This window comes from Girardinichthys multiradiatus, chromosome 19 (assembly GCF_021462225.1).
Source record: "Girardinichthys multiradiatus isolate DD_20200921_A chromosome 19, DD_fGirMul_XY1, whole genome shotgun sequence".
In the NCBI taxonomy this organism is placed as follows: Eukaryota; Metazoa; Chordata; class Actinopteri; order Cyprinodontiformes; family Goodeidae; genus Girardinichthys; species Girardinichthys multiradiatus.
This window is the reverse complement of record NC_061811.1, coordinates 15,086,949-15,112,625: the sequence shown is the minus strand read 5'-3', so window position 1 is coordinate 15,112,625 and position 25,677 is coordinate 15,086,949. Positions and strand designations below refer to the sequence as shown.

General features: G+C 44.5%; 1 protein-coding gene across 1 annotated transcript; it reads right to left on the bottom strand.

Moving 5' to 3' along the window:
- Positions 1-4,012: 4,012 nt before the first annotated feature.
- On the bottom strand, positions 4,013-7,155 carry gchfr (GTP cyclohydrolase I feedback regulator). Its single transcript, XM_047345549.1, has 3 exons — positions 6,999-7,155; positions 5,066-5,160; positions 4,013-4,499 (listed from the first exon to the last, which is right to left on the bottom strand). The coding sequence occupies exons 1-3, from the start codon at positions 7,032-7,034 to the stop codon at positions 4,370-4,372; spliced, it is 261 nt and encodes an 86-aa protein (XP_047201505.1). The 5' UTR covers positions 7,035-7,155; the 3' UTR covers positions 4,013-4,369.
- Between the last annotated feature and the right edge of the window lie 18,522 nt (positions 7,156-25,677).

Sequence of the window (25,677 nt, the reverse complement as noted above, 5' to 3'; positions counted from 1 at the left end):
ACTGGACTGTTGCTCAGTGGTCCAAAGTACTTTTTTCGGATGAAAGCAAATTCTGGATGTCATTCAGAAATCAAGGTGCCAGAGTTTGGAGGAAGACTGGGGAGAAGGAAATGCCAAAATGCCAGAAGTCCAGTGTCAAGTACCCACAGTCAGTGATGGTCTGGGGTGCCGTGTCAGCTGCTGGTGTTGGTCCACTGTGTTTTATCAAGGGCAGGGTCAATGCAGCTAGCTATCAGGAGATTTTGGAGCACTTCATGCTTCCATCTGCTGAAAAGCTTTATGGAGATGAAGATTTCATTTTTCAGCACGACCTGGCACCTGCTCACAGTGCCAAAACCACTGGTAAATGGTTTACTGACCATGGTATCACTGTGCTCAATTGGCCTGCCAACTCTCCTGACCTGAACCCCATAGAGAATCTGTGGGATATTGTGAAGAGAATCTTGAGAGACTCAAGACCCAACACTCTGGATGAGCTAAAGGCCGCTATCGAAGCATCCTGGGCCTCCATAAGACCTCAGCAGTGCCACAGGCTGATTGCCTCCATGCCACGCCGCATTGAAGCAGTCATTTCTGCCAAAGGATTCCCGACCAAGTATTGAGTGCATAACTGTACATGATTATTTGAAGGTTGACGTTTTTTGTATTAAAAACACTTTTCTTTTATTGGTCGGATGAAATATGCTAATTTTGTGAGATAGGAATTTTGGGTTTTCATGAGCTGTATGCCAAAATCATCCATATTAAGACAATAAAAGACCTGAAATATTTCAGTTAATGTGCAATGAATCTAAAATATATGAATGTTAAATTTTCATCATTACATTATGGAAAATAATGAACTTTATCACAATATGCTAATATTTTGAGAAGGACCTGTAGTATTATGGCACAACTTTGATAATGGCTACAAAAAGTGTGTAATTTCTTTCCCCAGTTTGGTAAGAAACATTATGTAAACATTCATGGGGGTGTATGTATATATCTGAGCCTGTATGTATAACTTTGATCCTGTTTGGGTTAAAGGAATTCAACAATAAATTCAAACGTGTACCCAATTGTTGCTTTCATTTAGGTTCTATGTTGTTTAATTGTTCCACCATGGAACGAGGATGGCCCATTCATGCCTCTGACAAGTGTATGTGAACTTCTAACCAGGGTTGCAGTTTTGCCTTTTTAATCTAAACGCAATGAGACAGCACTTTTTTACTTGTGTATTTACCAGCAAGGAGGACTACATATCCTTTAAACAAGCATCAAAATGTTGTTTTAGGATCATTTAAAAGCTGTTTTTTTTGGAAGACTTTCATTGTTGAATGATGTTCACCTTACGCCCAGTACTCCATGTACTAAACAGCAAACAGGCCCCTACTTTTCCGTACTTTTCTGTTATTGCAGGACGTAAAGCCAAGTTTTTGCAATAACATTTGTGTTTTTGCTCTTCTGGGTTTCAATTTGTGGACTTTCACTCCAACTCTCTTCTTGCTGGATCATGACACGGGCCGCAGAGCGTGCTAAATTTAAGAACACACTTTGAAATATGTGTTCTGCCCTATAATGTTGACCCTGACAGATTTTGATTTGTTGTTTCTAGATATTTCACAATAATCTTATGCAACATGTGAGATCCTTCAGAGTTGAGATGCTTATTTATGCTCTGCGAAGCAACACGCTACCATCTTTGACACACGTTAGGTTAGGCCTTGTTGTGGTCACCATGAGTTTTGTAACAGAATCCTCTTGCTTGGGAACATACATCTCTCCAGAACAGTCTGTTATTTCCATCTCACTGGTGTAATGGTGTTTCTACTGCGCTTTCTCCTGTCATTGTGTTATTTAGGAGCCACATGGAAGCTTCGCAACAACCAATCCAGTCATGCATCCCCTTGCCACTCCTGCGCTGCCTCTCCACAGCTCTGTTACACAATGTCCAGCTGTGAGTGGTGTGGTGGGAGACATCTGCTCCTCTCTTCCTGCAAAATCCCCTCATAACATGGTTTTGTTTATGTGTATCCTTCTCCAATACTCCAGTAATGTGATAAAAAAATCTGAAACAGAGGAAATAAAGTCACAGGAAACACATTGACCACCAAAACTGCCCAAAGCCCGCAGCAGTTTGTGCTGCTGCATGCAAACCAGCAGGGGAGGATGACCTCGTCGCAGCATCATTCTCAGGAAAGATTTATTTTCTTCATAGCATCGCAGCAGTCAAGTCTGTGGATGCTAGAGCTCGGTTTCGTCTTCGGCCTAGAGGTGGAAGCTATTTCTTGTGTTAGGCAGCAGGTCTGGTTAGAGTTTGGCTGTGAGCTGGCTGGCAACGTATCCGTGCTGCGGGTTTGTGATCCGGGCTGGCCCCAGACACACGCTGGCAGACCTGGGGCTCTAATGAAACCACCCAGTGCTTTTTGGCACCCTGAAGCAGGCTCTGTCATGCCTGACATAAATGTCTCATCCCAAATCGTAAAGGATACTTTCAGGGTGTCATACATGTTTATCAAGTTCTGTATTTGATGAGGGACTTAGTAAACGCTGCACGCACAACTCCTTACAAAATGATTAATATTCTTAGAAATTTGTTACGTTTTATCATGTTACAATCACAAAATGCAATGTATTTTATTATGACACTATGTGATAGAGCAACACAAAGTTGTGCATTAGTGACATGAAAAATAAATTATATATATGGTTTTTAAAATGTAAAACAAAAAAAAGAAAATTGTAACAATTGTGTCTGCACCTTTGTCTATTCTTTGGAAAACAGTTCTCAAATATAGGATGAAGAGGATCTAGGGGATTTAGGTCCAGCCTCTGCCTCTCCTGGCTGAAGAAAATCATCCCCACAGCATGATGCTGCCACCACCAAGTGTTGGTTGATCAGGGTGATGTGCAGTGTTTGTTTACTTCTACAGATAGCATTTTTGCTCACAGGGCAGAAAGTTCTGTTTTGGCCCACATCTCACCAGAGCCCTTTCTTTTACGTGTGACTTCTTTCAACAATGGCTTTCCTCCTGCCATCATTCAGTAAACAATAGATTAGTGCATTTTATGATAAAATGTTATGTTGATGATTATGTCACCTGAGCTGCGGAACTTCCTCAGCTCCTCCAGAGTTACCCTGGGGATTCTTGGCTGCCTCTCTTCTCGCACTGTCTGTCAGTTTAGGTGGACAGCCATGTTATTGTAGATTTGCTATAGTATCCACATTATCAGGTGATGTATGGAACAATGAGACTGAACTGTGATATGTTCAAAGCTTGGGATATTGTTTTATAACCTAACCCAGTTTTAAACCTCTTCACAACTTTACCCCTGACATGTTTTCTGTATTCCTGGGTTTTCTTGATTGTGCTTGTTTAGTAATTTTCTTTAACAAACCTCTGATTTTTACACTCATTTCAGAAGGTTACACTCATGCTATAAAGATTCATTACACAAAGAGTGAAAAATTTAAGTCTTTATTTCTTGTAATTTTAATTAATGAAAACCCAAAATTCGGTGTCTCAGGAAATTAGATTAGTACATAACACCAATTTAAAAAAGGCATTTTTAATCTATTTATTGGATGTATTATGCCCTACGGAAGACTGCTGACTAGATAGATGCAGTCATCAATGCAGACATCGACACCCTCCACAAGGAGGATAAGCCACAAAACGTCACTGCTAAAGAGGCTGGTTCCAAGAGGCTGGTTCCAAGCATATTAATGGAAAGTTGAGTGGAAGGAAAAAACAGTATAAAAAGGTCCACCGCATCCTCAGCCATGAGAGGATTGTGAAACAAAATCTATTCAATTTTTTTTTTCCTTTTCACGATTTGTGAGATGTATTTGTAATTAACTGGCTTTATTCAGAGGTATCGGGGTAAAGGAGGCTTAATACATAAAGACACCACCCTTTGCAGATTTTTATGTGGAAATTATCTTCCTCTCACTTCACAATTATGTGCTACTTTGTTTTAGTGTAGAGCATTAAATCCCAATAAAATCCACATTGACATTTGAGAAAAAAGCTGAATCTGAACATTATTTATTCATAAACACCATGCAAATTCACTTTACAATGATCTTGGAGCACAAATACAACAAACTGAGTTTTTCCCCATTTGAGATATAGGTTCTTTGATTTCATATAAATAATCAGACAACTTTCAGCACATCTGCAGTAAACAACATTACTACCAAATGGTCCTAATAAGTCTTTGGAAAATGCTTCCACTATACCCTCAATCTGGCAACATGTTCAATCAGAAAACTTATGCAAATGATAATCTCAGCTCTAAAGTTGCTTTCTCTTGTCTGTGGTTATAAATATGCCATAATGTAAAACAGGTGAGGAGTAAAATCCTGATCAGGCTATATTATGATAAATCACTCTTTCTCCTTGTGAAGACACCATACCAGCGTCTGTCCTACTCCCGTCACCGACACCACATGGAAGCCAATGTTCTCCAGCTTGTCCAGCACCAGGCGAGGTGGGTCGTCCACATGGTATTCAGAACTAAAATAAGCATAAACAAAGTAACTCTGCCTTCCACAGATGTAGGATTTCTCTCTTTCAGTAAACTTTGCATTGAAAAGTACATGGCTGCTAAATGTTCTGGTACTCATTCACTTCCTTCCACACCTTGGTTCATTTCCCAGAAGGATTTGAATTATATTGCCAATGACAACACTTCCCTGATCTGTATTCCATCACCTTGAAGGGTTTACTCTAAGTCTGTGAAGCAGAAGCTTTCCTGAAACCATACTTTTTTGTTCAAGCCAGCTGAGTTGATCTCGGCTCTGCTGTCAATATGTGCACTTTAACAGCCAAAAAGAAAGAAACACCACTTTTAACTGTCGGAATTGAGAAATATGGCCCTGAGAGAGGAAATTCTCACCAAAACCAACTCGGATCTGCATGTCTGTGAAGGTCGACATTAGAACAGTGCCTTTAGAGATTACTTTTTTCTGTATGTTACATGTAGGCATGGATATATGTAGTTTCACAGGATAATTTTAACCTCAAATTCTATCTGCAGGATGTAACAAAGCACCATATGTCTTCCCATTTGCAACACTCACAAATTGTTTCCCAGGATGGTGGTTTTTCTTGCACCCAGGTAACTCATGAGAGCTGGATCAGAAAATTCATCTCCTACATTTGTTGGACCAGACTCCTGAAAGACAATGATTAAACACATGATACACGACAACAGTATAATTTTCAAAAAAATTGGCACTAGCTGTTATTTGTGCAGACATGGCTCCATGTTCACCTGCAGCGTTCTGGCAGGTACAGGATAATAATCTGTAATAATATCAGTGCAGGCTAAAAATAGATGATCCAATACCAAGAGGCTATAATATTAGGCTGCTGGAGCTGAGCAGACAAGGAAATGAACATGCATAACAAAGAGAAAGAGATCATTGCAACATGTGGAAAAGTATTTTACACATTAATTAATCATTAATTAGCTTCTTCATATGCTACAAATAAAATGAAATTTGAACTAAATACATTTATTTGGTAAATGTAATCATAACCTTCTTACAGCTAATAAAAAGCCAAAATGTATCCATTGTCTATACCAGCTTATATTTCCATGGTTGTCGTGGTGGGCTGGTGAGTATCTTGAGAGATCGATGGTCTTTCAGAGACCCAAAATTCAGTTACTCAGAAACTTTTAATATTATCTAAGGCCATTTAAAATGTTATATTCAATACAAAAATTTTATGGCTATGATATGGCCTATACAATCACGGGAAACCCTGATTTTACTGTTGTCCAGCAGATAGTCATTGGCACCTTGTACAGAGAGTCCAGGAGTCTGGTGGAAGAGTGGAGAGGAACAGAATCCAAGTTGATTGAGGTCTGGTGTGAAGTTTCTATTGTCAGTGATGATCTGGGGAGCCATGTCAGAGGACTTATTCTTGTCTCTGCTGACAAGCTTTAGGAGATGCTGAGTTCATTTTCCAACTGGCCTTGGCTCCAGCCCTTGCTGCCAAAATTACTTGAGCTGATTGGTCAGGAAACTGGCCTTACCTAAACCCCATCGAGAACCTCTCTGGTTTTGTCAAGAGGAACATGAGAGACACCAGAGCCAACAATAGATAAGCTGAAGACCACAAGTATAGTAAGCTGGACTTTCGTAACACCTCAGCGGTTTCACAGGCTGACTCCTCCATGACAGACATTAAAAAATATTTTGTATTGATCTTATGTAAATAAAATCAAAGGGTTTCATTGGCTGTAAGCCTATGACTTGAAATATATCACTGTGTGTAATGAATCTATGCAGTGAACGAGTTTCGCTTTTGGAACTGATCAATGAAATAAATTAACCTTTAGATGATATTCTCATTTACCAAGATGTACTTTTATTTAAATGTGCAGTCAATTAAGGTAATATATCAATATGTCAATGTGAAATTCCAAAATTAAAATTTTGAGTTATTTTATTGTAAAACTATATATTATTTAATTATTTAGTGGTTTCCGTGCTGCAGTGCACTGTGAAAGAATTTAAAAATTTGCCTCAGCTGGTAAAATAGACCCTATAATTTGACTGGTTAACCTGCACAGCTTGACCAATCACAGGAGCCCTGCTCACTGACTTTAATGTGTAAATTCATTATTCTGTTGTAGCCTCCAACCAGGGAAAGATTCAATAAATACTGACATAATTATATATCCGTCGTGGAGATAAAACTGCAATTTGATTAACAGCATATTCAATAAATTAATTACTATATGTTTTTAATTTTAGGTCATAACATTTCACTGTTGTTTAAATTGTACCACCTCCATACCTATGGTATTTGCTTGTCTTCTTTCTTCTTAATGCAGAAAATAAGAGGCCTTCTGATAAATATGAAGCTCAAGTCACAACTGTGATTGATAAGTAATACCTACAGTGTCGCAGAAGCTAAATAAACAAAATCCTGCATTGTCCAATCCAAGCAATGCTTCTGTAAAGGCAATGCACGAGTTATTTATGCGGAATATATACACACCAGTCGGATCTGCGTGCTGATGAGCATGTAAGGCATCGCCGCCTGTTGGCTATGGTCCTGTGCTCCCCTGGGAATGACTCAAGAGGTGTATTCAACGACGCGATTGCCTCTGCACAACTTGCGCTCCTGCTGTCAGCTCTGTGCGGAATGCGGAAACGCCCACCGTGACCGACCAATCATAGCTCCCCCTCAGTCAGCTCTACAGACACGGAGTGTTGCTCAACACCACCGCAAGTTTATTGACATAGGATGTGATGACCAAGGTGCCAGAACCAATGTTTCTTTAAGACCAGTTTTCATGCAGATTAATTAAAGTTGTATATTTTTACCTTTTCACTGCAAATGTTTTCTGTACAAATATCGCCATGGAAGGAGCAAATAGCACTTCTTTTCACCCGGACGCATGACACAAAAGTTTTACATAATATGTACATTTTCTTTTTATTTTAGAACACAGGCAAACTGTAAGTGCAATATATTTGCTAATATATTTGCTAAGGGTTTTTTCTGCATCACTGTACCTCCCAAAGATGCATCCATTTCCTGTCAGAACAGTAAAAACATTTATTCTGGAGAATCACAGGAAAAGGAAATATTTGGATCTAAGGAAAGTAACAATGGCAGGGTGTCTGAAAACAAGTTTGCCTAATAAAAAATGTCCTATGAATGCCAAAAGAGGCTGATTGATTTTTAGTCAGGCCTTGTTTGTTGTGCTTAGGGGGAACTAGTAATTTAAAGCTGTCATAATCTGCCTGTGTTTGGGGTTTTGAGTTTGAGTTCTGTTTACTTTCTCTGGACTGCCATTTTCTCATTTGCTGTGTTTCAGTTCCTGAGTTTGAGGTTTTAGTTTGTATTTCCCTGCAGATTTTTTCCTTCCTGTTTATGTTCTTTAGTCAGTTTCATGGTTACTTTCTGTTGCCTGTCTTGACTCCCTGCTCATCTGTGTTGATCGACCACCCTCCTCCAGTTGCCTCTTTTCTCTCTCACACCAGCTGCTCCTGATTTTCTCTCTGATTAGCTCCCCCGGTCCATTTGTCCATTCCCCAACCTACCTCTGTATTTATTCTCTCTAGTTTTCTGTTCTCACCAGAGAACTGCTGACTACCTGCTTGCTACCCTGTTTCTGTGTCAGATGCCCTACCCTTATCTCAGGCTCTGCTTTGGCTTGTAAGTTGTTCAGTTTAAATTATTAAAGAACTTTAACCCACCCACACCGCTCTGAAGCTAATGATCTGCACATTGGTCCTGCAAAAGTCCTAGCCTAACATGACAGCTAGAGGTCAAAGTTTTTCTGAGAAAATCAATCAAAGACGTTGACCACCCGGACTCTCCTCTCCAATACCCTGGCGTAGGCCTTACCAGGGAGGCTGTTCATAACTTTTATGGACAGGATTTCTAGACGCAGCCAAGAGTTGGAGGGGGTCTGGTTTGGGGACCAGTGGATTTTGTCTCTTCTTTTTGCAGATGACGTGGTCCTGCTGACCCCATCTAGCCAAGACCTACAGCATGCACTGTGGCGGTTCACAGCCGAATGTGAATCGGCTGGGATGAAGATCATCTCCTCCAAGTCAGAGGCCATGGTTCTCGACCGGAAAAAGGTGGCTTGTCCTCTTCAGGTTGGAGGGGAGTTCCTGCCTCAAGTGGAGGACTTCAAGTATCTTGGGGTCTCGTTCACGAGTGAGGGAAGAATGGAGCGGGAGATCGACAGACGGATCACTGCGGCTGCCACAGTAATGGGGGCACTGTGCCGGTCCATTGTGGTGAAGAGAGAACTGAGCCGAAAAGCGAAGCTCTCGATTTACTGGTCGGTCTACGTTCCTACCCTCACCTATGGCCATGAACTTTGGGTCATGACCGAAAGAACGAGATCCCGGATACAAGCGGCTGAAATGAGCTTCCTCCGTAGGGTGGCCGGGCACTCCCTTAGAGATAGGGTGAGGAGCGGCCATCCAGGAGGGGCTCGGAGTAGAGCCGCTGCTTCTCCACATCGAGAGGAGCCAGTTGAGGTGGCTCGGGCATCTATACTGATGCCTCCTGGACGTCTTCCTCGGGAGGTGTTCCAGGCACGTCCCACCGGGAGGAGGCCCAGGGGACGGCCCAGGACACGCTGAAGGGACTATGTCTCTCGGCTGGCCTGTGAACGCCTTGGGTTCCCCCTGGAGGAGCTGGAGGAGGTGTCTGGGGAGAGGGACGTCTGGGTGTCTCTGCTGAGTCTGCTGCCTCCACAACCCGGTCCCGGATAAGCGGAAGACGACGAGTACGAGTATGTTGACCAGCTTCCTTCAAACAGCCATTAGGAACAATGGCTCATTTTTAGATGTATTTAATTTTAACAAACAAGTCTGGGGTAACTAAATTCCCGTCTACTAGGGAATCCCAATTTCTGTCTACAAAGAAGGATTCTTCATAAAATGAAGAACATCATGGAGAACCCTGAGCATCCTCTTCATGAGACTGTTGTACAACAACAGAGTGTCTTCAGTCAGAGGCTTCTTTAGATCTGCCGTAAGACAGTCCGCTACAGGAGAGCCTTCCTGCCCACAGCCATCAGCATCTAAAACGGCTCTTTGAAGAAACCTGTATAAATTCAGCCACGACAACATGTAAATTCCCTTTGGGATGAATAAAATATTTTTGAAATGAATTTGAATTAAATAGATGTTGAATTTTATATCTCACAGGTTTTGTGGTGAAGCGGACATTAAGATGACTAGGAGGTGTCCTTTAGGCCTTATACCAGTACATAGTGGGTACTCACTCAAAGGCAGTGAGGACAATTCAGATGACATCATGTGATATTTGCATATCATATAACTATTTCCCTTGTGCCTGTACTCTGTCTCACTCAGTAGGGTGTCTCATGTGGAACCAGCTCCCAGTTTTAGTCCGTGAGGCAACCTGTCTACTTTTAAGCCTAGGCTTAAAACTTTCCTTTTTGATAAAGCTTATAGTTAGAGTGGCTTAGGTTATCCTGAGCTATCTCTGTATTTATGCTGCTATAGGCTTAGAGTGCTGGAGGACATAATGACCACTTTCCCCCTCTTCGCTACATTCTCACACTACTCTCCAATTTTGCTTTATTTGCTGTTATTTCAGATTTTAACTTTATGTTCTCTCTCTTTTTCTCTTCCTAGAAGCTACACCTGGCCTGACTCTGTGTCTACCTGTGACACCTTTCTGGAGAGGGGCATCGTCCAAGCTTCTGCTGGCAACATCTTAATGCTCACCCTCTACCGATGATCCACATGGTCCTGTCTTTCAGTGTTTAACCCTTTCTCTCTCCTAGACATGGCAATTGACTAAGCTTTTACTGTGACTAACTATGTGCTCTCTTTCAGACTCTAACCTTGAAAACTGGCTCAGAGTTTATCTGTTCTTTCTTTCTAGGTGAAACAACTAAAGGAGCTACATCCATTAACATTTACTTTTCCTTCCCATAGAAAGTACTCCTGGATCAGTGCTTCTTTGCCCTCTTTGTGTCTCTGCTCTGTTCTCTCAAACCCCCAGTTGGTCGTGGCAGATGGCCGTTTACACTGAGCCTGGTTCTGCTGGAGGTTTCTTCCTGTTAAAAGGGAGTTTTTCCTCTCCACTGTTGCTACATGCATGCTCAGTATGAGGGATTGCTGCAAAGTCAACGCCAGTGACTGTCCACTGTTGTTACATGCTCATCCAGGAGGAGTGACTGGTACAAGTCACTGACTCGATGCAATCTGCTGGGTAGATAGAAAAACTTTTTTTCCAATTTCAATAAATAACTGAATCTGACTGCACTGTTCAATGGTTAGGACTAATTGGAATGTATGTACCTGACTTTTGTGAAGTGCCTTGAGACAACATGTGTTGTGAATTGGCGCTATATAAATAAACTGAATTGAATTGAATTAGGGGAAAGGAGCAAGGGAGTTTGTGTGTACATCTGTTTGAAAAGCAGCAAAAAAGCACTGCAACTCAGTTCCCGTCTTATCTTTTAAGGAGCCCGTCAGTAGATTTGGTTCATTTGTGGATGTCACAACTCGATTACATATTGTTGTCACCTACAGAGCAACATGTCTAGGTCAGTTTTTCCATTTGTGTCGTTATTTTGTTGTGTTTATTCAAGATAAAATCTCCCAAATAGCAGCTTCCACCTTCAAATTTCTCTGTGGACATCAAACACAAGTACGTCTCAAAAGATTTACGTTTAACATTTTCTGTCACTCATTGCAGAAAGTAAAACAAAACTTTTTAAACATAGAGTGAAATATTTCGAGCCTGTATTTCTTGTAATTTTGGTGATTATGGCCTCTGGATAAGCCATAATCTTATGGTCTCAGAAAATTTGAATATTATATAGGATTAATAAAAAGGATATTTTAAACAGATGTCAGGCTTCTGAAAAGTATGTTAATTTCTAGCCTCTCTATCTCTATCTTGATTTGTAGCCCATTCATCTATGCGTAGTTTTTTCTTGATGTGCTGATTCCAACCTCAGTCCATGCCTTGTAAAGATCCCCCCAACACAACGTTCGATGAATATGTTTGGATACAGCACTCTTTGAACAACTAGCTTCTTTAGCAATGACCTTTTGTGGCATACTCTCCTTGTGGAGTGTGTCATTGACTGTGTTCTGGACATCTCTCAAGTCAGCATGATTGTTTAGCCAACTTTTATTGTCTGATCTTTAAACCCTGATTATTGTTTTAACATTTGAATCATAGGCAAAAACAGGACCATTCAGAAATGCCCTGTCCAGCAGTCATTCATGAAGATATAATCTTTACAAACTGTTTGCTGTGAATTGACTTGCTTTTTTTCTGATATTTGATTATATTTTAAATTAATTCAGCATAGTTTTGCTACATAGCACTGATTCACAAAGAACATTGTCTCAAGGAAATTTATGGAAAACATATGGTTAATTCTCTACATAGAAATATACAGTCAATTCAGTCCTATGATTTAGACAGATTTAAAGTTAATTACATACACACCAATGTGATTCTTGCTATTAAAGAACCTGGTCAAGTTCAGTTCATTTTTCGAATTGGTAAAAAGGGTTTCTATCTAAGCAAACCCAAAGGATTGGATCAGTCATTCAGCTGATTTCTGTCCTCTGAATGCTCTCAGTGGGGGAGTGCTCACTGCTTTCTACTTTCAAACAGCCTATCTTTTCCCTTTCATGCAGTTTTGCTGAACATGCGCTGAATGTTTTTATTTATTTATTTTACCACTCATGTAGGGCCTTGGGGTGCCGGTGCGTCATTGGGGTGTTGCAAGGGATTTCCATCTTTGCGACCCCATGGCAGCCTGTGCCCCAATTTTATTGTACAACTTGGACACTCATAGATAACATTTTCATGGCATTCATATGTAGGGCCTTGGGTGTAAAAGGGTATTTTATTACCCTAACCTCTGGTGCCTGTGCTCACCTCTAAGGGTTAAGTTGCATGTAGACATTTAGGGTTCTGGGTGGGGTGGGGGGGTGTGGCAGACCCTCTTCCCCACCCATTTTTCTTTTTAAAAGCACACTACAACAACATGCATCAACACTACATTTGAGTGGGTGGAGATAGGCTTGGGGTCTTATCCCACCCTCGTTTGCTGTTTGCCATCTGGGTCGGAGACCGGGAGAGGGAGCGGGCCATCTGGTCGGGATCTGGACTGGGGTTGAGGTTCGGGTCTTGGGGGTTGTCTGGTGCTGGGGCTGGCTCTTCAGCCATCTCGGGATCGTTTGGATTGACTTGGATCTCGGTCCCTGGCTTCGGTGCCTGGTCCCTCGCTTGGCGAAGCGTCGGGCTCCGGCGAGGGGGTCTTGGCCGGGCTGTGTGCAGTGTTCATTGAGATGTGGCTTCGCTTTAATGGAGGGGCTGGCCAGCTTGCTTAGTGCAGTGGGGTGTGCCATGCGGGAGCGTGGGTGGCCGGCATCCTGGGGCTCCTCCAGGTTTTGGGTGTGGGGTTGGGGTTGGCAGGGTGCCAGGTCCTTGGCATGCTGTGGTGGCCTTCCTCCAATGCTTCCTTCTGTGGCTCTTGCCCCTGGCCGGCCGCAGGGCTACAGTTGGCGGTCAGGTAGGTGGAGCGGCGGAGTATGCCTTGTGCCCGCACTGGGAAGGCTGATGAGATGTGCTTGGCCTGGAGCGGTTGGCCTGCCCGGCGTGGTTACCCGACTGGTGCATGTTTCCCTCTCACGGACTGATGGGCTGGGGCTGCTGATGGTGGCCGAATGGTTGGGTGGGCTTGGCGGTGTGCAGCTCTGGTGACTGTTGTGTCTGGGAGGGGATCCGGGTGGCGGGCTAGGGGGTGGCATGGGGAACTGCAGTGTGTGGGGTGAGGGGGTTATGTCCTCTTTTTGGATGTGGGGTCACCGGCATCTGGATCGGCTGAGCGGCAATGGTAGAGCTGAGCTGGAAAATATCTACCTGGGGTATCGTTTCAGTGGCAGTGATGTGGTGTGTCTGTGTGGTTGCGGGGGCGAGGTGGGGGACGCTGGCCTCAAGTGCTCGCCGCTGGCCGGGGACCTGCTGCCAGGTGAGTTTAACCTGTCTTGGTGTGGTGTCAGGGGCTCGGTTGTGAGCTCGGTGCTCGACAGTGTCTGCCCTGTGGGCGGGGGCTGGGACAGCATTGCATGGGGCCCTTGCCTTGCTGTCACGGCACGCTGTGTGGTGGGGGTTGGATGCGGCGGGGGTGCTTGGAGAGGGGCTCTGTGTGGGTGTTCCTTCGTCGGCCTTTTGGGGATGAAGCTCTTCTGTGGGAGTGTGCCCATGTGCTGTGGGGGGATTTATGGCGTTTGGGTTTGGGGGCATGTGTTCGATATCTGTGTCTTGGTTGGGGGTGGCCCAGTGAGGTGATTCATGTCAGGTTCATTGGGGGTGGAGGGCTCATGGGGTTGGAATCACTCAGGCATGAGCCCGAGTTTGCCCAGACCAGGTTCAGGTGCTGGGGCGGTCTGCCTGTCTCCACTTCCCGAGAGGGAAGGTGACCACCTCCTGGGTCCGGGGGCTGGTTGTCCCTATGGGGCACCTGGACCTGGGAGTATAGAGTATATATGGGGAGTGTGAGTGAGTGTACGACGTCCATTGTTGTTTGTCTTTACATTGGGTGCGTGGGTGTGAGTGTTTTTATGTGTATGCATGAGGGTGGGAATGTGTGATTGTAAATGTGTGTGCCTGTTTTTTGTTTCAGGTTGGGTCTTGGTCTGCTCCCTCTCCTGGATCAGTTTAGGCCCCCATGTGGGGCCTATTCCCTCCCCGCCACACTACCTGCCGGTGGTTGGTATCTCTGCCCGCCGGTGTACTCGTGGTTCTCGGTATCCGGGGCTGGGTGCTTTGGTGTGTACTGGCTCACTCCTGGTGGCTGTTTGCCAGGGCCTGGACCCCTGGGCTCGGTCAGGCCTCTGCTTGGGGAGTGATATGTCCCGGGGTCTCGGGTCTCTGGGTCCATGGCTGGATCAGCTCGGGTGTAGACTGCTGCCTGTGGGGCCTGTGGGCTTGTCGCTGCAGCTCCCTGGGCCTTCTGCACTGTGGCTGCTGGGTGGTTCCCTTGGGATTCTCCGCTACTCCTCTCTGGGGGGGTTGCGGTAGTCCCGGCGGTGGTCCTCCTGGGGTTCCTGTGCTCTGGGGGGCCGTTGGATGTCTGTGGCGTGGATCTCCTCCATATCTGTCCCGGGTCCAGGGGGCGGATCTGTGGCTCCTCACACTCACTATTGCATATTTTTATGGAGAAACCTTGTATGCACAAGCACAAGCACACTCACACTCAGACCCACAGGTGTTTAGATTCAGGTGTTAACAGATACACAAATGTTCTATATTGAGCTGCATTTACCACTAAATACATCTTACATTCATAAGTACCGTGCATTTTTGGTAAAAAAGCTGTTAATATGAACGTTTCTGCAGGTGTAGAAGCAAGTTATCTTGTATTCTCTTTATCCTTTCTTTCTTTCCTCCATTCTATTCTCCTTCTCTCCCCTTTTCCATTATGCCCCCCTCTCCGTGTCTGTAACATTTGAAATAATCCCAAAGCAGTTTCTAATGAAGTTTCTTTTTATGAATATCAAGCAGAGCCTTAAAGCGTTAGCTGTAATGCTCCACTTGTGAAAGTAAATCTGTTGGGCTTTTTCTTGGCACTCAGTCAACAATTCTGAATACTTCTCTACCAGACATGACAAGGTTAAAAAAAAAAAAAGGTTTTTAATATACTCGTACTCGTACTTGTCGTCTTCCGCTTATCCAGGACCGGGTCGCGGGGGCAGCAGACTCAGCAGAGACACCCAGACATCCCTCTCCCCAGACACCTCCTCCAGCTCCTCCGGGGGGAGTCCAAGGCATTCTCAGCCAGCCGAGAGACATAGACCTTCCAGCGCGTCCTGGGCCATCCCCTGGGCCTCCTCCCGGTGGGACGTGCCTGGAACACCTCCCGAGGAAGGCGTCCAGGAGGCATCCGGTATAGATGCCCGAGCCACCTCAACTGGCTCCTCTCGATGTGGTGGAGCAGCGGCTCTACTCCGAGCCCCTCCCGGATGGCCGCTCCTCACCCTATCTCTAAGGGAGTGCCCGGCCACCCTACGGAGGAAGCTCATTTCAGCCGCTTGTATCCGGGATCTCGTTCTTCCGGTCATGACCCAAAGTTCATGGCCATAGGTGAGGGTAGGAACGTAGACCGACCGATAAATCGAGAGCTTCGCTTTTCGGCTCAGCTCTCTCTTCACCACAACGGACCGGCACAGTGCCCCCATTACTGCGGCAGCTGCACCGATCCGTCTGTCGATCTCCTGCTCCATTCTTCCCTCACTCGTGAACAAGACCCCGAGATACTTAAACTCCTCCACTTGAGGCAGGAACCCCCCTCCAACCTGAAGAGGACAAGCCACCCTTTTCCGGTCGAGTACCATGGCCTCTGACTTGGAGGAGCTGATCTTCATCCCAGCTGCTTCACACTCGGCTGCGAACCGCCACAGCGCATGCTGTAGGTCTTGCCTGGAGGGGGCCAGCAGGACCACGTCATCTGCAAAAAGAAGAGACGAAATCCACTGGTCCCCAAACCAGACCCCCTCCGGCCCTTGGCTGTGTCTAGAAATCCTGTCCATAAAAGTTCTGAACAGGACAGGTGACAATGGGCAGCCCTACCGGAGTCCAACATGCACCGGGAACAGGTCCGACTTAGTGCCAGCAATACGGACCAAACTCCTGCTCTGCTCGTACAGGGACCAGATGGCCCCTAATAAAGGGCCCCCGATCCCATACTCCTGGAGCACCCCCCACAGGGCATCACGAGGGACACAGTCGAATGCCTTCTCCAGGTCCACAAAACTCATGTGAACTGGTTGGGCAAACTCCCCTGAAACCTCGAGTACCCTGTAGAGGGTATAGAGGTGGTCCAGTGTTCCACAGCCGGGAGGAAAACCACACTGCTCCTCCTAAAGCCGAGGTTCGACTATCGACCGCCACGCAATGTTGAAGAGGCGTGTCAACCTCGACAGCCCCACAACATCCAGAGATTTGAGGTACTCAGGGCGGATCTCATCCACCCTCGAAGTCTTGCCACCGCAGAGCTTTTTAACCACCTCGGTGACTTCAGCCTGGGTGATGAAGGAGTCCAACCCCGAGTCCCCAGCCTCTGTTTCCACCAGGGAATGCGTGGTGGCAGGATTGAGGAGATCCTCGAAGTACTCCTTCCCCCGCCCAATAATGTCCTCTGTCGAGGTCAGCAGCCTCCCACCCCCACTATAGACAGTGTTGGCGAAGCACTGCTTCCCCCACCTGAGGCGCCGGACGGTTTGCCAGAATCGCTTCGAGGCCAACCGGTAGTCCTTCTCCATGGCCTCACCAAACTCCTCCCAGGCCCAGGTTTTTGCCTCTGCCTCTGCCACAGCCTGGGCCGCAGCACGCTTGGCCTCACGGTACCCGTCAGCTGCCTCAGGAGTCCCACAAGCCAACCACAGCCGATAGGACTCCTTCTTCAGCTTGACAGCATCCCTTACTGCCGGTGTCCACCACCGGGTTCTGGGATTGCTGCTGCGACAGGCACAGCAGACCTTACGGCCGCAACTACGGGCAGCAGCATCGACAATAGATGCGGAGAACATGGTCCACTCGGATTCTATGTCTCCAGCATCCCCTGGGATCTGGTCAAAGCTCTCCCGGAGGTGGGAGTTGAATACATCCCTGGCCGAGGGCTCTGCCAGGCGTTCCCCGCAGACCCTCACTATGTGCTTGGGCCTGCCAAGTCTGTCCGGCTTTCTCCTCCTCCAGCGGATCCAACTCACCACCAGGTGGTGATCAGTGGACAGCTCAGCCCCTCTCTTCAACCGAGTGTCCAAAACATGCGGCCAACGGTCTGATGATACGACGACAAAGTCAATCATTGACCTCCTGCCTAGGGTGTCCTGGTGCCAAGTGCACTGATGGACACCCTTATGTTTGAACATGGTGTTCATTATGGACAATCCGTGACTAGCACAGAAGTCCAATAACAAAACACCACTCGGATTCAGATCGGGGAGGCCATTCCTCCCGATCACGCCTCTCCAGGTGTCACTGAAGTCCCCCAGCAGAATAATGGAGTCCCCGGGAGGGGCACTATCCAGCACCTCCGACAGGGACACCAAGAAGGCCGGGTACTCCGCACTACCGGAGACGACAGTCAGAGACCTATCCCCAACCCGAAGGCGCAGGGATGTGATCCTCTCATCCACTGGGATAAACCCCAACACAAGATGGTTGAGCTGGGGGGCAACAAGCAAACCCACACCAGCCCGCTGCCTCTCCCCGTGGGCCACTCCAGAGTAGAAGAGAGTCCAGCCCCTCTCATGGAGATGGGTTCCAGAGCCCACGCCCTGCATGGAGGCGAGCCCAACTATTTCTAGTTGATATCTCTCGACCTCCCGCACAAGCTCAGGCTCCTTCCCTCCCAGCGAGGTGACATTCCACGTCCCTAGAGCCAGCCTAAGCATCCGGGGATGGGGCTGCTGAGGTCTCCACCTTCGTCCGCCACCCAATCCGGTCCCTCACGGTTCCCCCTGCAGGTGGTGGGCCCACTGGGAGATGGCCTCGCGTCTCTCGTTCGGGCTTGGCCCGGCTGGATCCCGCGAGGAGCAACCCGGCTACGAGGTTGTCTCTGGCGAGTCCCGACCCCAGGCCTGGCTCCAGGGTGGGACCCCGGCTCCGCCGTACTGGGCGACGTCACGTGCCTCGATATTTTAGTCCTCATGAAGGATTCTTGAACTGCTCTTTGTCTGACCTGTCACCTAGAGCCTGTTTGCCATGGGAGACCCTACCAGGGGCATTTAGGCCCCAGACAACATAGCCTCTAGGATCATTTGAGCACTCAAACCCCTCCACCATGTTAAGGTGGTGGTTCAAGGAGGGGCTTTTAATATAATTACTTTTTAAATATTTTGGTTATTTCATATCTCTGACATGAGAAGTAGTTTGATATGATATGATTACACCTCCTCTGAGCTTTGCTGGTAATTTTCACCGGCTATTATAACATTCTGCATCACGAAAGCTGTAAGAACTTCATCTTCAGATGTCTATAGAAGCTGTTTGCCTGTGCGGACGTGCAACATACCTAAACCAGCACCAGCTGAAATTGCAACATGCTTTCTGAATAAATTGAGGGTTTCTTCAGTTCAGATGGCAAAGAATCAAATCAGGTGCTCCTGGTCACATAATTTGACTTTGGGTTCTGTAAGACTTTGACTTGTTTGTGAAAAGATTTACAGGCCTTTATCTCGACTTTAGTCTCGACTTTGCGTTTCATTCTTGAATGATTTTGTTTTCCTTGGTTACTGCAATGTTTTGTGACCAACTTTCATAAACTCCAGCCAATAATCCTGGCTAGGACTGTACACAGTCAAATGGATGACGTTGGCCACATTGCCTTCTGTTGGACCATGTTTTGCTGAATATTGGACCATTTGCACATTGCTGGACGCCACCAGGCCTTCCAATGTCATCGGCCATTTTGTACCGCAGGATAGTCTGCTCCTTCAAATCCCAGCAGGCACCGTGGCTGATAGGATGGGGACGTCCCAAGTCTGATGTCACAGGAGGCTATTTAGGAAGGTGGCCCCTTTAAGGAGGTCCTTTCAGCTTGGGACCAAGACGCGGTTACCACGCAACTGAAGCAGCTTTCTGGAGAAGAGGTCCCAAGTGGATTTCATTCTTTCTCCTTCGTTGGCCAACGAGAAAACTAAGCGAATTAAGCTTACAGAAATAAGAAGGCTTGTAAGTTTTCAACTGCAAGTTTACTGATCGAAGACGTGAGTTTAACACGTAGCCAAAAAAACCCCACAGAGTTTTCTAGGAGAGGCAATTTTTCCTCCTTGTTTTTGTACCAGTCGACTAGTGACGGTCCGTCATAATTTTTCTACCTTTCTGCCACGGAGGCCACCAAGGAAGAAAACGGACTGCTTTGCTGAGTATCCGCGGACGCGTGGAACTCTTCACCCCGAGATAATTTCACAATGCAATACTTTGTGTTGGTCAGTTACTGTACATACAATTGCAATACAGCAATTTGAAGTTTATGGTTGCAACGTGACAAAATGTGAAAAACTTGAAGGGGTAATGCATCTTACTCTAGTTTGTCCCAGCCTTTTAAAATGAGCTTAAACACCATTATCTTTTCCAAAATCCAAAGATTTCATTCATATTAATGCTGAACCAACAGAAGAGTTCTGATGCAGCTCCAACTAAACATTCAGCAACAGAAAATCCTGCAGAAGTCAGTTTTAGGACGGAAAAGAAAAAAGCTGGATCCCATGCAGAGTTATTCAATTTGCCATTTGAAGCAGAAGAAAGGTATGCTTGATAGTAAATGTTATGTCTCCTAAAGTCTACTTCCCTGTGTGTAAGAGATCCTGAATACAACATCAAGCTTTCTCTGATCAGTGTGTATGTGACATATTTACTTGCTGCGAATATGCGTGGGAGAAGAGCTGCACCTGGAGGCTGCTCTGCTGAAGCAATCGCTTTAAATCACAAAGTAGGAGCTGAATAGGTATAAATTATACAACAGGGCTGTTTGTGTATTTAGTGATTTACTGTAGGTGTGTGTTGGAAAGATTTTGCAGTATTTAGCTGAGGGTTTTAAGCTGTGGGAGAGCACAGACAGCGGGCAGCTCTTTGATAGATTTGGTGTTAGGGTTACACAGCATATAGGTTTACATGGGTTTAATGTTGATGAATCACTGTCGGTTAATTTATTCTGCTTTTTATCCTTGTGAATTTATACTTATGTCTGCATCTAAGTGTGTAGTCTGTATCCCCTCTGAGGAGTTTTGCACTCCATCTTCTCCAAGGAGAGGCAGCTCTGACCTCCTTTCCTGTTTTCTGTTGTCCAGATTACATAAAGTGTCTCCACGCAGAGATGCCCCCCTCCTTCTGGCTTTCTTTCTTCGTTACCTCGTCTTGCCTCCTGTACTCTATCGTGCTGTGCTTACTTACAGACAGAGGATACCACAGGGTTTAGCAATTGCACAATATGTCACAGCGGTATATAATGCCACAAAACATTTTGAGAGCTGTCACCAGGTTAGCATTTTGTTGAAAAACACCAGGATGTGGTTTCAGTGGTTCTGCAAGCTGGAAATGAGGTTTGTTTGGGGAGACAGTGATTAAGAATAATGTCATCACATATTTTGAATGACATTCATTTACCCATGTGTCTTTTCTCTCGTCACCTCAGTTGAGATCTAAAGTTTGTGCACAGAGAACATCCTCATGGGTTACCACAAACTGGGTTGGAAGGGCCATTAGTACCAGAAAAGCAGCAAGGTACAAAATAAACAGAGAAACAAGGAACGTTTTCAGTAAAGCTTTAATGTGACAACTTTGAAACATGGCTCGCTTTTCTGGATACCTTGCTTGTTTTCTGCTGAATCCTGTAGATTTGTAACAATAATTGGAACATAATGACGCCACATTTTCAGTAACAGACTAAGGTAGCTTTAAATGAAGAGAATAATTGTTCTCTTTGTTCAATGTGAGTCATGTTAACTTGGAACCGGATTTGCACAGCCAGAAAATTCCTGAAACAGTTGTCAGAGACAGAAATCCTTTAGGATTTTTAACAACTCAGTGGCTCTTAACTGTATAATTTAAAAATCAGGTGCATTTATGGACCATTTACTTTTTCCACAAAATGATTTATTGTTAACTTTTTGTAAAACACATTACGGATTCCCTGAATGGCAAAACCTAGTCCTGCTTTAAACCTTTTTTCTCTACAACACATACTGTAGTTGAATCATATCAGTTATGATTCGACTTCTCTGAAACACAGTTAGGTGTCTGAGCATTTCAACTGTTGAAAACATGAAGTTACAGGAATTAGTAATAAAGACTCCCATATTACGACCCTAAATATGTTTTGAAAATTGTCTTGAATTTAAATATAGTTTTTCTTTAATACTTTGTATCCTTCGCTCGTAATAAACTGTAGTCTCATCTTAGTGTACAGATGCTCTGTCTATACTGAATGAATTACTTAGTTCGGCATAACAAATGCATGGATTGGCTCAAATGATGGATAAAGCTGATTATTATTTAAAATGAAGGTGTATCTTAAAACACGTTAAACACAGGTTTAGTGTGAAAAAATAAAGCACAGTTTGTGAAACATCTCTGCAGTCACGTCTTTAAAATTTGTGTCATTTGTAATGTGGCCTGTAACACTGCATGTGTTTCGTTATGAAGGGTGTTCTGTCCTTATTCCACGTCCTATAGTTCGACTTGACAGACAACTAACAACTTCAGTGAAAATCAGAATCAAAAGTGTAGCTTTCCTAAAAAAAATCAGAAAATACAAGTTGCAAATGGTGCGTTTTTTACACACAGTATAGCTGAACACCGTTATGCAAGTTGCTGTATTGGCTTTTTTCCAATTACAACCACCAAATGGCGCCAACGAAATTTATATACATCTACCATGACAAAGGGTGTACATTTTTCTGTGTGCAGCTGCATAAAGACTACATAAGTTACTTTTTACTTTTAATAGTCTTGTTTTTTTTATCCTATGTGTTAATGGTTGCCTGACCGTCTTTGGTTGAAAGTTCAATGATCTATACACCCATGTGAGAGTGCACGCAAATAATTCAGATTTTCTCAGAAAACAAGTCCAAGTCCGTGTTAAGATCAGCCACTCCAGGCATTCAACAGTGCAGACAAAGCATCTGCATTGTGCAGCAAGAGATTAAAGTCCTTTTCAGATCATGTTTTCACCCACAGTATATCACCACATGTTAAATATCTACATCAAATTCTGTTGATCAACGTAACTCTCAGATGAAACCGACACTGGAGGATCACCAGGTATCTCTGCTCTCTCTGTATGATGGCCTTTGCTGCTGCTGCCCTTGTTTGGTATTATATCACTAAGTCACACAATCTCCACAATCCACTATCATATAGCTTATACAGGGGTTGGACAATGAAACTGAAACACCTGATTTTAGACCACAATAATTTATTAGTATGGTGTAGGGCCTCCTTTTGCGGCCAATACAGCGTCAATTCGTCTTGGGAATGACATATACAAGTCCTGCACAGTGGTCAGAGGGATTTTAAGCCATTCTTCTTGCAGGATAGTGGCCAGGTCACTACGTGATACTGGTGGAGGAAAACATTTCCTGACTCGCTCCTCCAAAACACCCCAAAGTGTCTCAATAATATTTAGATCTGGTGACTGTGCAGGCCATGGGAGATGTTCAACTTCACTTTCATGTTCATCAAACCAATCTTTCACCAGTCTTGCTGTGTGTATTGGTGCATTGTCATCCTGATACATGGCACTGCCTTCAGGATACAATGTTTGAACCATTGGATACACATGGTCCTCAAGAATGGTTCGGTAGTCCTTGGCAGTGACGCACGCGCCCATCTAGCACAAGTATTGGGCCAAAGGAATGCCATGATATGGCAGCCCAAACCATCACTGATCCAACCCCATGCTTCTCCACACCGTAACTCTCCCGGATGTGGGGAAAACAGTAAAGGTGGATTCATCAGAGAACAATACATGTTTCACATTGTCCACAGCCCAAGATTTGCGCTCCTTGAACCATTGAAACTGACGTTTGGCATTGGCATGAGTGACCAAAGGTTTGGCTATAGCAGCCCGGCTGTGTATATTGACCCTGTGGAGCTCCCGACGGACAGTTCTGGTGGAAACAAGAGAGTTAAGGTGCACATTTAATTCTGCCGTGATTTGGGCAGCCGTGGTTTTATGTTTTTTGGATACAATCCGGGTTAGCACCCGAACATCCCTTTCAAACAGCTTCCTCTTGCGTCCACAGTTAATCCTTTTGGATGTGGTTCGTCCTTCTTGGTGGTATGCTGACATTACCCTGGATACCGTGGCTCTTGATACATCACAAAGACTTGCTGTCTTGGTGACAGATGCGCCAGCAAGATGTGCACCGACAATTTGTCCTCTTTTGAACTCTGATATGTCACCCATAATGTTGTGTGCATTTCCATATTTTGAGCAAAACTGTGCTCTTACTGGTGAAATGTGCAATCAATGAAGACTGGCTACCAGGCTGGTCCAATTTAGCCATGAAACCTCCCACACTAAAATGACAGGTGTTTCAGTTTCATTGTCCAACCCCTGTGCTTCATATTTGTGACAGGACTTGATGCTTTACCAAATATGCTTCATTTGTTTAGATTTGAGACTTTTCTAAGTGTTATTACTGTATGTCTGTAAAGAAAGATATAAGGACTTAGATAATGAGAACTTTAGAGAGATGGATCATTGAACGGGGAGGAAAGAATGACATGAATGCGCATCACCAGGACTGAGTCAAATTAAGATTCTAATCAGGCCTGTGGTTGTCATCTTGGCTTTCATTATTTGTTGCACCATGTGGTTGCTGTTTATGGACATGTCCAGCAGAGGTAATCTGTTCTGCATATCAACGTACCGTCTGTGCCCAAGAGATGGCTTCTTTTTGGGAAAATGGCTGCAGCACAAAGCTTGGCAGAAGAAAAGGGACAGCTTGACTTTGTTAAAGGCATAACAAAAGCAGAGAAACGGCATAAAAGCTTCCCTAGGTTGGTTGCATTGTACACAGGGTTTTTTGAAACATCATCTAAGCAGATGTGGAGCATAATGTGACGTGTACTTTGATGACAGTCTGGGAAGTGGCTGCTTTAGTGTTTGGTTCTATGAACACTGAGGTCTTCTTTTTCTTCAGACAATCTTCATAGACCTCAGTTCTTCACTTATTGTGGATACAAGTGTTAGGAGTTTATGGGGACTAATAAATGCCTATATAAATATTAATATTTCTAGTTTATAGAGTGTAGCATTAAGTTTAGTCTAACTTGAAGTAATCTTTTAACAGTCTTCTAACTGACCACGAATCAGTATTTAAAATTTTAACACATGTTTTGAATTGGGGTTCGGTGATGTATCTGTTAGTATCAGTCAAACTATTGCATTCTCCAGGAGCGTGGGTTTTGGTTTTCTTTTGTGTTTGTGTTTTATCATTCCCTAAGTATGTTCTAGCAGGTCTTGTCATATTCTGTTGTTAATTGTGACATTAGGGTTTTGCCTTATTTGTTCATTCTTCTATGCATAGTTTCTTGGTTTATTCTTGTGTTTGGTTGTTTGTACATTTAGAATTATTTCTGTTAGATCTCTGTTTTTCCCCTTGCTTTGATAGTTTCTTTCTCTGTTTCTCATGGTGTGGTAGAAGAAGGACCCAAATGCAGAGCATAATTGTAATGATAAAGGTTTTAATAATTAAGGAACTTACAGGGAGACAAGGACACGGGGCATAGTTAGAGAACCAGATGATGATATGTAGCATATGGCATGGAACAGCGTAACAAACAGTCATGAGCAGGCTTGGCACGACTAACATGAGCAATGAAAACCAGAGAGTTTAAATTCAGAGGCAGGGTAGAGAAATTAACTACAAGACCTAATCAGATGAATTGTAGAGCAGCTGGTGGGAGGGAGCATGTAGAGCAACTGAAGGAGGGAGGCCAATTAAAACAGATAAGCAGAGAAGTCTATTGAAGTAACAGAAATATCTAAACACAGGAATAAACAAAGAACCTAAATCAACGTGAATGAACTAAAATAACAGCAACTAAAGAACACAAACAACAGGGAGGAAACAACTCTATTGAAAAACTCAAACACCTAACAGAGGCGAATCATAAAACTGTTCAGCTACAGTCATGCTAATTAGTCATATTCCCTCAGTTCCCTGCTTTGATTTTCTCCCAGCTGCTCTGCATTCTGTTGAATGTACTCACCTGGTTTCCATGTAGCTCATCACGTCTCCATAGTATTTAATTTCTAGGTCTTGCTCTCCTCCGCTGGATCCTCTTGTTTACACTGCTTGTTGGACTTCCTCGTACTCCGTTATGTTCTCCACTTTTTTCCACCTATGCTTCATGAATATAAATCTGTATCTCTGAATTTATCTTTGCTTCTCAAAACGTTTATTGTTCTGGCAGCTATCGACCACAGGATACTGATGGCTGACAACTGCTCTACAGAACCCTACTTTAACATTACATCCCTGTGTCTTGAGTATGTTAACATAAAAGAGGAATTTTCAAATTGAATTGTTATGCTTCATTGCATATATTGATACAGGGTCACATAAAAAGATAAAAAGAAACACAAACATGTAAGAAAGATAAACTGGAAAAATGAAAGCCCTGACCAGAT

Excerpts from the sequence above, each read along its gene's own strand:
- gchfr (XM_047345549.1), bottom strand. The coding sequence starts at position 7,034 with ATGCCTTACATGCTCATCAGCACGCAGATCCGACTG. Across the intron at positions 5,161-6,998 it reads TCAGCACGCAGATCCGACTG|GAGTCTGGTCCAACAAATGT; the intron begins GTGTGTATATAT and ends ATTGTCTTTCAG. Across the intron at positions 4,500-5,065 it reads ACCATCCTGGGAAACAATTT|TTCTGAATACCATGTGGACG; the intron begins GTGAGTGTTGCA and ends TGCTTATTTTAG.